At 39.0% G+C, this 13,553-nt stretch overlaps 1 protein-coding gene across 1 annotated transcript in view; it reads right to left on the reverse strand.

The window, feature by feature from the left end:
- Positions 1-13,553, reverse strand: part of LOC306876817 (pleckstrin homology domain-containing family M member 3-like) — a 46,366-nt gene that overhangs the window by 10,684 nt on the left and 22,129 nt on the right. The window contains exon 6 of the mRNA XM_079428230.1: positions 5,818-5,881. Within this exon, the coding sequence (XP_079284356.1) occupies positions 5,818-5,881 (64 nt within the window). The remainder of the gene's footprint in view (positions 1-5,817; positions 5,882-13,553) is intronic.

Below are 13,553 nucleotides of genomic sequence, written 5' to 3' on the forward strand. Positions count from 1 at the left end.
GCACTCAAGGCAGAAAGACCCACACTGCAATAAAGCAGCCACTGTCATTGCCCAACGAACATAGAAGTGATGCTGTTGGCAAGCTTTCTCAGTAGAGGCACCAGGAGAGCCCTTAACCATCCATCCATCAAGTAGCTTTCAGTTCAGACACCCTGTTTTTCTCTGACCGGGTTGTCAGAAGCATGAAGGCAATACCCTGCCTTTTCCCATGTGGAGGAGTAATATAGCAAGCTATTAAGGAAACGCTGCAAGCCACCAATCAAAGCGGCGGGGTGAGCACACTTGCCGTTCTTTGGTAAAGATGATATATACTCCCCTTGATCAATGCTGACAGAGGGAGTAATTAAACATTTCAATAATTTAGCAGGCACAGTGAGCGAAACAGCGAGTACGCTTGCACCGTGCTTGATGGGGAGGGACTGAGAGCTAGAGGGCTGTTAAAGAGAGTTACTGACAAAGTAGTGAATGTGTGAATTTATGCATGAACAGCTACAGGTTCAACTGATTAAAATGAGCTACAGTAATTAAAACTCAGGGAGGTCAGTTAAATAGAAGGATAGGTTTTGCACATTCCTTTGCATTTCTACCTCATAATGCCATTTGCACTGTAAACCATATATGTATCATATATACATAAGTGTTTTTATACTTATTCTGTATAATGCATCTACTGAGTTTATACCTCCCCTTTTGCACCTTGAATTTACAACCACTTGCATCAAGCTGGTCTCTGCTTCAGTACCTCAAACTTTCCACTCCATAAAAATCTTACTGTATATACACACAAATATACATGTATATACTTCTAATTATAAACATATTGCTTTTTGCACTTCTGGTTAGATGAAAACTGCATTTCATTGACTCTGTATTTGTACTCTGCACATTGACAATACAGCTGAATCTAATTTAATCTAATAAATAGTACCTACAATATTACTATACATTAACAGTATTAATAAATGTAAATATACCTTTTATAATATACATTAGTTAACTATGCATTAAATTTATCAAAACTGACAGTAAATACATTTATAATGTTACAAAATATTCTTATTTCAAATAAATACTATTCTTTTGAACTTTCTATTCATCAATGAATCCTAAAAAAAAAAAAAAAAATTCACCATGTTTTAACAAAAATGTTAATGTTAAATGTTTTCAAATTTAATAATGAGACGTGTTTCTTGAGCACTGATTTCTGAAGTATCATGTGACACTGCTGAAAATCCAGCTTTGCCATTGCAGAAATAAATGACATTTTCATACATATTAAACTAGAATAATTATTTTAAATTGTAATAATATTTCACCATATTACTGTTTTTACTGTAATTTTAAACAAATAAATGCAGCCTTATTGAGCTTAAGAGACTTATTTTAAAAACTTTTGAACAGTAGAATACATCAAATATTTAGATACTTATATACATTTTATAAAAATATTTATAATTAAATAAAAACAATTAAACCTGGAAATAAATGTAAAAAAACCCCCATAAAACAAGAAATATTAGTCATTAAACAAGTAAATTTGAAAAAAAAAAAAAAAAAAAAAAAAAAAATTTATATATTTATATATATATATATATATATATATATATATATATATATATATATATATATATATATATATATATATATATATATATATATATATATATTTGAAATATTTCTTCAGATGGTCAGTTCCTCGATTGAAGCACTGAAGATGCGCTCTAGATCATCTCAAATGATCATGTCTGCCTTTTGCGTTAACCAGCGCTTTAACAACACATTAGTGTAAAACGTTCACACAAACTTGCAGCTAAAGCGCTTATTAAAACAAAAGATAGAAATCAAACGCTACAACTTTCTGAAACTCATGTTCATTTTAAGCCATTGTTTTATTCAAATTATGCTGACAAAAAGAAACACATGCTTTAAAGTCAGGTAGCTCACTAAAAACAGCATCTTTGTGGCTATTGCGGGGGGCATGGGTGACGTCTGCCAAATCAACTCCCCCCCCCCAAATCCCCCATCTTTTGCTCCTGTATTGCACGTGCTTTGTCGTTAGCTGCTTAATCCCCTAAAACCACAGTTTAGCACCTACTTCTTCATCCCCTCCTCAGCCCTGGCTCTAATGTCCTCGCCCGCTCCATTAAACGGCAGAGAAAGGGCCCAGATTAGACAGATAAAAAGAGTGTGAGCTCTGTTTGGATAACACCCTCCCTGCCAGGGCCTCGCAAAACAGGATTACAACCAGCGTGTGCGAGGAAGTGAGTGACGGCCTGCCAGGGTCTCGTGTGAAGTGGGCATGAGAGAAACGGCATGAAGTTTCATCATATACGTGGACCATGTGAATGTATTGGCCACGGTAGACCAGTTACCATGTAGGTATCCTTGAAGAATGATGGTTTTATGGATATACTGAAAACTGATGTTTCTCATTCCGAGGACCTGAATGTTGTCTTTTGAGCTCAATTAAGTACATATTGTTGGCAAGACCAATGCTGTTGTCTTTGGTACAACACATAAAATAAGCATTTATATCACACTCGTACTTGTGTCCATGTTGGTGCACTTGGTTAACTCTTCTTACTCTTCCAGTGGAGATACCAAACAAAAGTGTTAATTATTTGAACTAAATGGGGAGAGCATTTGGTTTTCCTCTATAGTGTTTGGAGTCTTGCTGGAGATAGTTCAGCATTCAGTGACCTCGACATGGAGGGCGAGCATTCCAGAGCTGCGGAGGAACCGGCATTAAGTAGCAACATTAAAAGAAAATGGCTCCTTAATAAGGTAAGCCAATTAAGAAGCTGAAAGAGAAAGTAATGTGACGTGAATGGGAAATGCCTCAGATTTGGGCCTTACAGAGGCATTGGGGGAGAGAGCATAAAGGCGGCGAACGCCATGAATAAGAAGTACACAAGAAGAGGGACAAAGTACTGACAGTACAGAGAGCATTTAAGAACCGCGCAGTTTCACTTCAAAGATGCAAGTACGAGCCAAATTGTTGTGACAAAGATAACTGGTTTAAAATAAATAGGATAAAACAGAAAATCTTATGCATTTTTTGACACCCAAATTCCGTTTTAAGACCCACAGACCCAATACTGAGCAAGACTGTTCATCAGAGCCTTGGGAAAAAGAGAGAGAAAGCATCCCCATTACAATTCATCTTACTTAGTGTCGGAGGTTTAAAGAGACTGCTTTGTTTTGTGGCAAAAATAAAAATTCTTAAATATTTAAACATTTCTTTATTTAGCAACTGAATTAATTAACAGAATTAATAATAATAAATAATAAATTAAATTTACTATAAATTAATAATAAAAAAATAGACAAGCTGCAATTGACATGTAGAATGTAAAAGATGTTAAAAAAAGGTCAAGGAGGTAGTGTCAGGCAATGGGATGTTGGGGAAGAATAGAATGGAATGGAAGCAGAGGCAGGACTGTCACGCTTTGTTTTTCTGCCTGTTGCTCCTGAATGGCAGTAATTAGTTAGCTGGGTGGGGGGAACGTGGGGTGGAGAGGGACTCCAGCCTCCCACCAGGAGACACAAGGGAGAGGGGATGTGGGACAGGAGAATAGATGTTCTGAGAGTAACAGAAAAATAAGGGCAAGGGTCATTCCTAAGAAACAGAGGAGTGACAAATATTCAGGCATTATAACAGGGGGCTGAGGAAAGGATAGAGAGATATATGAGAGCACAGTTTCCTATATTCTTGATATATGGTTATTTTAAGCATGCAAGCATGTACATTTCTTAATATTAGTCCAAATAACAATTTTAATGATGACTGAGAAGAGAGAAAGAAGTTGGTGCTACAATAAGCCAAAAACAAGAGCCAATTAATTACAATTGATCAAAGTATGAGCTGTAACCAGGATTTCTGCAAGTTTATGAAGGTACAATTTAAGACTTCTTAAGACCAATTAAAGAAAATTTAAGGAATAAATTAAAGTGAACACAATATGTCAATAAGTTCTCTAAATATAAATATCTAAAGAGAACACAATGAGTTGTATTGCAGCACAACTTCCAACCGATCTCCATTACTTTTTAATTAATTTCACAAAAAACGTTTACTGTGCCTCACACTGCATACAACTGCTCCTTCTGTCCTTTTGTTTGGTTTTTCAGTGCAAATGAAGCTTAAACTAAGATGTTTTCTGGGAAAAGTTAACAAAATAAAGTGAATTTATGATTATAAAAAAGGACAAATATCTTCGCGTGGTCTCTGAGAAATCAACTTAAATAGAAAACAAGTTTTCATGTCACTGAAAGATTCTTATTTTAAAGCATAAAGGCACTTCATTGCGGAAAAAAACTATTCATATCTTCATTCTGTATCTCAAGTAAATGTATCTCGATGTAAAATTGTTTAGATATTTGTATTGGAAAACAAGACAAAAATACTAACAAAAGCATTCTTTTGTAGTGCATGCAACATTTAATGACACGATTTTATGGAATTTAAGACATTCTGTTTAGATTTAAGACCTTCATTTGTGGAAGGGAAAAATTACAACTTTTCAAGATCTGCAGAAATCCTGTTAACTTTATTACAGATGGATTCACAACAGAAAGTGAAAAGCAGAAGGTTAATGTGTCATAGACGCTGAGGCTGCACATAGACCTACAGTGACTCTGTGAGCGTCAGGGTTGCGAGAGGAAGGGTGTGAAAAACAGTTCACTCTCACAGCCTCTCAACTCCCACTGCCAGATGACACTGAACAGACACTCCGCATGGCGATGACGTGTGCTACAGGTGTTTGTGTGTGTGTGTCTGTGAATGCGATGAAGTCTTTTATCACAATCAGGTGGGACGAGGAGGAATGTGAGCATACAGTGTCCCAGAAAAAGATGTTAACACATCATCCACACAAAAATGTATGAATGTCCTGGATGTCACACATTTATTTTATTTTGTCAAGCACAAAAAAAAAAAAAAAAAAAAAAAAAAAAAGTTTAGTTTGTTTTAAATGAAAAAAAACACCACCACACAACTGTTTTGGGTCAGTAAGATTTGTTTTTTTTTAAGAAGTCTCTTATTCGCACCAAGACTGCATTTATTTAATTAAAAATACTGTAAATAATTTTACAATGTAATTTATTTCTGTGATGGTAAAGCAGCCATTACACCACTCTTAAGTGTCATATGACCCATCATAAATAACCCTAATATGCTGATTTGGTACTCAAGAAACACTTCTTATTGAAAACAGTGCTGCTTAATATGTTTGTGAAAACCGTGATACTTTCTTGGGTTATTTAAAAAAAAAAAAAAAAAGTAAATTACCACTTTTACCGATCAATTTATTGCATCTTCGCTGAATGAAATTAGAAAAAAAAAGAAACAAAAAGAAAAACCTTAGATGTAGATATTATTAGATCATATTTATTGTTACAGTGATGAATATCTGTGGTTACTATGCTAGGACACCTCTGTGATGTAAAAGTAATGAGAAATCACTTCACACAAGCAAACAGAAGCAAAAAAAAAAAAGGCATTATTTGCTTGTCAGTGCCATTTGGATTGATATGTTGTATCTATTGCAATGGCATTTCATTGTAATACTTTTTGTTTTAGTTTGAAATCCTTCAACATTCTACTACATCCTACACATTTGCTTATGAAATCTTTGTTAATATTAGCACTCTCAACTAAGCTGGTAACATATTTTACAGAATTTTACCCCATTCAGCAGAATTTCATAGATTTCCCACATAGCATAAAATAAGCATGAGAAAGATGCGTGTGAGCCTACTTACATGTGTAAGTGTATAAAGAAAAACTGAGATGGAGAGGAAAGAGATAAAAATTACCTGCTGCAGGTCTGCCAATGAGTAGAGGTGCACATGCTGTAGCAGGTATTCTCTCGGAAAGATCCTACAGAAACAGCAAGAAAAAAATCACATTAGAATGAAAAGCATATGCATATTACCTCAAATCATAACTGAGCCTGCACATATCTGTAAGAAAAATAACTGCATTAGCCTGCACACATATACATACAGATCCATTTCAGGTGGAACGCTAGTATCCCATCATCCCGCCTCTGTAACCATGACAACGTGGGTCCAAATTGCTTGGAAATAGGGGTTAATTCAATTGAATTGGAAAAAGGCTGTAAAATAGGCATTTAAAAGCACTACCCCTTATTATGGGTGAAGTGGGGTGGCTCTGTCTCTCTCTCTCCATCTGGCTAGCTATTATGGCCCTCTTCACCTCTCTCCTCCCATGAGCCTACACTCGCTCTTTCCCTCTCATTCACCCACGCCTGCTCACATTACAAACTCAAGGGCCCACAGAATTATCCAGAAAAGAGGGGACAGGGAAAGCAACAGGCAAGATGAAAAAGAGAGGATATGTGGTTACGAGAAGCAAATTAAATGAAAAACTGGGAGTCTCATCTTTTACCACACCACTAGTTAGTCCATAATATCCACTGACAACTAAGCAAACAGAACAGATGAATCCCTCTAATGAAATGATCCTCATTGGAGATGCAAAAAAATCAATTCATTCAGACACAATGCTATTGGTGTAGACACACTATAGCTGGCTACTTGAACAGGATTCAGTCTTTTTTAACCACAAAAGGCTGGAAAATTGGATCGATTAAGTAGTCTGGCACTGGAAACCAGTGCATCTTTACTCCTGCCCACTAATAGTTCATCCACTCTGCTTCCTCGGTGGCTTGGATCCATCATTAGCAACCCGTCAGACAGATGTTGGCAATTAGAGACAGGCTTACAGGCCACAAACACAGGACAGGAGAGAAGAAATTTATGGCATTATGACATTTGAGGAAAGTATGCTGGGTAGTTTTGAGTTATAATGGGGCTTTTTGAAGTAAATGTAGCTATTATATTATATATACAAAGTCACATATGATTTAGAATAGCTTGTGTTGATGCATGTCGCCCACATGGATGTACACATCATTGGACATCACCTCAATTTTCAGTTTTGGGGATTGTGGTGGATCTCCATTTTTCTCATTCACTGCCATAATGTCATTGCTGGCTGAAGAGAAGCATGGCGGTGCTCCAGACAGCCCCATTCACAGCTCGTCCCTCAGGCCTCATTAGGCCAAGGCATCATTACGGTGCTAATCTAAGTCTAAACTGAGGCATGGAGGCAGGGGGTGGGATGTTTACTAAGCTGGTGATGAAATCTCTTTTAATTTGTTTATGGAAAGCTTAAGGGTCAATAGACAAGAGTTGCAGCAGGTGTCATTAGTACAAACCGAGCTGATGACAGCTGCCTTGTTGTGTGTTTGACGTAAGGCACGTCAAAAATGATACTTTATCAAGAGCTGTCACGCGTTGTTTGAGGTTTAAGAAATATATGCATTAAAATCCAAAGACTGCGTTTAAATGTGCTGCCTTGACCATGTTTTATGGTTCTCAGAGGTGTAAGACAATTTGAACGTGTTCTCAAAATTCATTCATGAAAAAGAAAGACTGATTTTGATTAAAAAAAGCAAACAAATGAAAACATCACTACTAAATCTATAGCACAAAGCGTATAGTTTTACTGATTACGTTTATAAGACCTTTTCAGTGAGTCAAAATCACACAGCTCCAGTGTAGTCCAACTCGTTCCCACACAAACGACTCTTTAGAGCTGGTTCTTTTTAATGAATCAAAAGTGTGACAGGAGTAGTTTGATTCCCAAAACAATGATTCTCATGAACCATTGTAGTGAATCAAAAAAAGAATGAACATTGTAGTCAGATTCCTGAACCAATGGTTCTTATGAGTTTGGTCTTTAGTGAAGCATACATAAAAGTTTTTTCAAAATTTGAATGTATTTGTTATTGAAATGATCTCATAATTCATCAATGGAATTGAATTTTCACCTTAAAAGTACTAAATGAATCCTTAATGGGACTTTTAAAGAATCTGAATTAATAAGGAGGAATCCTAAACCATTTTTTTTTTTATTATTAAATAAAATATATATTTATTTTAATAAAAAGTTTTCCACTGAAGTGTTTACAGATCACACCTGAGCCTTAGAGAGGTATGAATGCCTAATAAAGAGTCTGGAAACCACAGAGCTCAAAGCTTTACATACCCACAAATCTGATATAACAAGTGAGGTATTACTGAACATCTTAGGAAGGCTGACAAAGAAAAGATATTGCACTGACAAGAATCCGTGGTCTAATGCGCTATCTTCTATATGACAAGACGAAATCCTAACTTAATCCCTGCGGATGAGTGGTTATGCTGATTTGCCTGCCTTTGTCAAGCTTGTTCAAGTCAGGACAGTGTGTGAAAAGAAACCTGGGTCTCTCCGGATGTTCATTTACTTCTGGTTATGGTGACAGGCTATCTTTCGGCTTTCTATCTCCTCAAGCATAAATTCATCTCTGCTCATGTCTGTATCTTTTGTCCTTTCTCAGGGTAAATACATATAAGTGTTCACAGTGATGGTAACCAGGCGATGTGGGGCTTGTTTTCGGACAAAAGAGAACCAAATCCGGCCACAGTAATCAGAGGGTGGCAAGCACATAAGCAAGAGACTGTATGTTGATTTTGCTTTTTTCTCTCGACTGCCTGTGGATAGGTAAGCTTTTATGACAGAGAAACTGAGGGATATGCTGCAGTCTGTAATTGGTCAAAAGCAGAGAAAGAAGAAAAGTTTGGAGGCACCATATTTAAGTAAACAGAATTATTGTAGCAGTTACTCAGAGAATTGTGTAAATTTTATACTACCGAGTATTTCAAATGAACCACCCAAATGAAAAGACAGCATTGTATGGGGGGAAAAAAAATGGTAAGGTTTGGGAAAAACATAAGGAATTTAATGCTTAATTGTTAAATACTAATGACTAAATGTAAAGCAATTCTTGTAAAAGGTACATTTAATCCTTTTCACGGATGTTTAAGAGGTGACATGCAATCCAATAATTGTCCTTAACTATATATTAACAACACCACTAAACAAACAAAAATGCACTACACTACCGTTTAAAAGCTTTACATTTTTATATTGTTTAAAAAAACAACATTATTTCAGTGCTGTTCTTTTCAACTATATATTAAAAGAATCTTGAAAAAAATGCATTACAGTTTCCACAAATATTAATCGGCACAATGTTTCACAAATGTTTTTGTGAAATTTCTTTCACAAAAAGAAATGTTTCTTGAGCATCAAATTAGCATATTAGAATGATTTCTGATGACGTGAAAATGAAGACTGGTGTAATGGCTGCTGGAAATTCAGCTTTGCCAGCAACTGAATAATTTACATGTTAAATATATTGCAATATAAAACAGCTATTTTAAATTGTAATAATATTCCATAATGTTACAGTATTTAAAATTTTTGATCAAATAAATGCAGTCCGATATAAGTAATAAGGCACTTCTTAAACATGAAAAAACTGTTACCATCAACAAACCTTTGAACGGTAGTGTATATTTCATATTTCATTCAATTATTCAGAAATTCAAACAGGTTTGGAATAATTGAGGGTGAGTAAATGATGACAGAATTTTCATTTTTGGGTGAACTATGCCTTTAAGTGTCACAAGTCTTAAGCACTACAAAACACAGTAAGGTGTATGTGTTTGATTCACTAAAAACATTCATTCAGGAATCACCTGCACTACACTGGCTGTCCTGTGTGGTTTTGATTCACTTTAAAAAGAACGGATTCATAAGAACAGTTCCCTCAACAATTGATCAGAATGAATCAGAATCAGAATCAGAATGAGCTTTATTGGCCAAGTATGTTTACACATACAAGGAATTTGTTGTAGTGACAGAAGCTCCACAGTGCAACAGAAGGACAGTACCAGGACAGGACACAGGTAATGAAACAAAATAACAGGAAATAGCCAATGACCAATGTACAAAGCAGCAAAAAAAAATAAAAAAAATACACAATATATAATATATAATATAGGCGACTATGTATGTACAGGTCAAGTATGTGCAAATTAGAAATGAGAAAATAAAATAAGTGAGTGTGGTGAATGGATAATGTATTAGTTGTGTGTTCTACGTTTATTTATTGAGTGTTCATGAGATGTATTGACTGAGGGAAGAAACTGTTCCTGTGTCTGGTCGTTCTGGTGCTCAGAGCTCTGTAGCGTCGACCAGATGGTAAAAGTTCAAAGAGGTTGTGTGCTGGATGTGAGGGGTCCAGAGTGATTTTACCAGCCTTTTTGCTCACTCTGGATAAGTACAGTTCTTGGAGAGTGGGGAGGGTTGTACCAATGATTCGCTCAGCAGTCCGGACTACCCTCCGTAGTCTTCTGAGGTCAGATTTGGTAGCTGAGCTGAACCAGACAGTTATTGAGGTGCAGAGGATGGATTCAATGATGGCAGAGTAGAACTGTTTCAGTAAGTCCTGTGGCAGGTTGAACTTCCTCAGCTGGCGAAGAAAGTACAACCTCTGCTGGGCCTTCCTGACAATGGAGTCAATGTGAATATCCCACTTCAGGTCCTGAGAGATGGTGGTGCCCAGGAATCTGAATGACTCCACTGCAGTCACGGTGCTGTTCATGATGGTGAGTGGGGGGAGAGCAGGGGGGTTTCTCCTGAAGTCCACGATCATCTCCACCGTTTTGAGCGTGTTAAGCTCCAGGTTGTTGAGACTGCACCAGACAGCCAGCTCCTTAACCTCCTGTCTGTAAGCAGACTCGTCACCGTCCTGGATGAGGCCGATCAGTGTGGTGTCGTCTGCGAACTTCAGGAGCTTGACAGAGGGGTCTTTAGATGTGCAGTCGTTGGTATAGAGGGAGAAGAGCAGTGGGGAGAGTACGCAGCCCTGAGGAGCTCCAGTGCTGATGGTTTGAGTGCTGGATGTGAATTTGCCAAGCTTTACTAACTGCTGTCTGTCTGTCAGGAAGCTGTTGATCCACTGGCAGACGGAGGTGGGGACGGAGAGCTGAGTTAGTTTATTTTGAAGGGTTTCCGGGATAATGGTGTTAAAAGCAGAGCTGAAGTCCACAAACAGGATCCTCACATAAGTCCCTGGTCTGTCCAGATGCTGCAGGATGAAGTGCAGTCCCATGTTGACTGCATCATCCACAGACCTGTTTGCTCTGTAGGCAAACTGCAGGGGGTCCAGTAAGGGTCCAGTGATGTCCTTCAGATGAGCCAGAACCAGTCTTTCGAATGATTTCATGGCTACAGACGTTAGTGCCACAGGTCTGTAGTCATTAAGTCCAGTAATTTTGTGTTTCTTTGGGACGGGGATGATGGTGGAGCGTTTGAAGCATGAGGGGACTTCACACAGCTCCAGTGATCTATTGAAGATCTGTGTGAAGATGGGGGCCAGCTGCTCAGCACAGATTTTTAGGCAGGCTGGTGACACACCATCTGGACCAGGTGCTTTCCTTCTTTTGTTCTTCCTGAAGACCTGGCACACATCGTCTTCGCTGATTTGAATTGTAGGTGTGGGGGAGAGAGGGGTTGCTGGAGGTGTGAATGGTTGTGTGGAGAGGTGTTCTGGGCGGGTGTGGGGTGATCGTTCAAAAACGACAAAAGAACTCGTTTAAGTCGTCTGCCAGGTGTTGATTCTCCAGAGTGCTGGGGGGTGGTGTTTTGTAGCTGGTGATGTCCTTTAATCCTAGCCACACTGAAGCCGGATCGCTGGAAGAGAATTTGTTCCTGAGCTTGTCAGAATAATTCCTCTTTGCCACTCTGATCTCCTTTTCCAGTGTGTATTTGGCCTGTTTGTACAAGACTTTATCCCCCTTTCTGTGAGCATCTTCTTTGGCCTGACGGAGCTGTCTGAGTTTGGCAGTGAACCATGGTTTGTCATTGTTGTAGAATAGATGAGTCCTGGTAGGAATGCACATGTCCTCACAGAAACTGATATACGATGTTACAGTCTCTGTGAGCTCGTCCAGGTCATTTGCCGCAGCTTCAAAAACAGTCCAATCAGTCAGGTCGAAACAGGCTTGTAAATCCCGCTCTGTTTCGTTAGTCCATCTTTTAACAGATCTTAATACAGGCTTCGCAGACTTAAGTTTCTGCCTGTAGGATGGAATAAGATGAACCAAACAGTGATCAGAGAGTCCTAAAGCTGCTCGTGGAACCGAGTGATATGCGTCCTTTATTGTTGTGTAACAGTGATCCAATATATTACTGTCTCTGGTGGGACATGTAACATGCTGTCTGTATTTTGGCAGTTCACGGGAGAGATTTGCTTTATTAAAGTCCCCGAGAATGATTAAAACAGAGTCCGGGTGTTGTTGTTCACTCTCTGTGATCAGATCAGCGCGTTTCTGTAGAGCTGTGCTCACGTGCGCTTGCGGTGGAATGTAAACACTCACGAGAATGAACGAGCAGAACTCCCGCGGCGAATAGAACGGCTTGCAGTTAATGAAGAGCGTTTCTAGATCTGAACAGCACATTTTCTTTAACACAGTTACATCTGTACACCACCTCTCATTGATGTAAAAGCATGTCCCGCCGCCGCGCGATTTCCCCGTTGATTCTGTGTCCCGATCTGCTCTTATCAGCTGGTAATTAGGCAGATGGATCGCGCTGTCCGGTATGTCGCCATTCAACCAGGTTTCCGTGAAACATAGAGCAGCAGAGTTAGAAAAGTCCTTGTTTGTCCGGGAGAGCAGAAGGAGTTCGTCCGTTTTGTTGGGTAGAGAGCGGAGATTCGCCAGATGGATGCTAGGCAACGCCGTTCTAAATCCGCGCTGACGAAGTTTCACGAGCGCGCCGGCTCGCTTTCCCCATAGCTCTGGTCAAACGCCTCCTGTAGCGTTTGACCAGAGCTATGGCTCCGCCAACTACAATGTCCAGCAAAACGTCCGAAAAATCAAAAACCGGTAGAAGATTTTGTGGTGTGTTCTGCCGAATGTTCAGCACATCATCCCTGGTAAAGCTGATCTTATTTGAAAAACAAAAAACAGGAAAAACAAACAAAAACAATACAAACACTGAGGAGCAACGCACAATAGCTGCCATCAGCGGCGCCATTTCATACTTGATCTTTACTGGTCGCACTGTATGTTTCACTAAAAAGGTCTGGCTCATAATAGTTACTGGTTATGTTTTAAACTGTAGATCCAGTGGCAGTGTTGCGGTTTCCATGACTAGTATTGCAGTGGATTTCAAAACTGGTTCTCATTTCCCAACCCCAGACATGAGGGAAAACTAATGAAAAGTACAGACAAAGGTAGTAAGCATGCATTTGGATGCCCCTTTGGATCAGTGAGGTGCATTAGATCAGGCTCAACGGTGTGGACTGTGACAGTTCTCCCCCTTCTCTCTATGGCTTAGTGTAAACACTTGTGGGCCTCTTCACAACCACTGATGAGCGTCCCGGCTGGGCAATGAATGGCTAAGGTAATATTTTAACGCCACCGCCCTCATCAATCCTACACTGTTTGGAAAAGCGAAGCATTAGCCTGATGCCTGCTAATAGCCTGGCCATAAACACTAACCCTCTAGCTCTGCCTCCTGCTAGGGTCACCGCTGCTGCGCCCTGTAAACACAGCGGCCAGATAAAGTCACCGCTCAGTAGGCAGCTGGGACCACTCCAAGGAGATGAACCTCGGAGAGGATATTCAGT

This window comes from Barbus barbus (assembly GCF_936440315.1).
Source record: "Barbus barbus genome assembly, chromosome: 11".
Classification (NCBI taxonomy): Eukaryota; Metazoa; Chordata; class Actinopteri; order Cypriniformes; family Cyprinidae; genus Barbus; species Barbus barbus.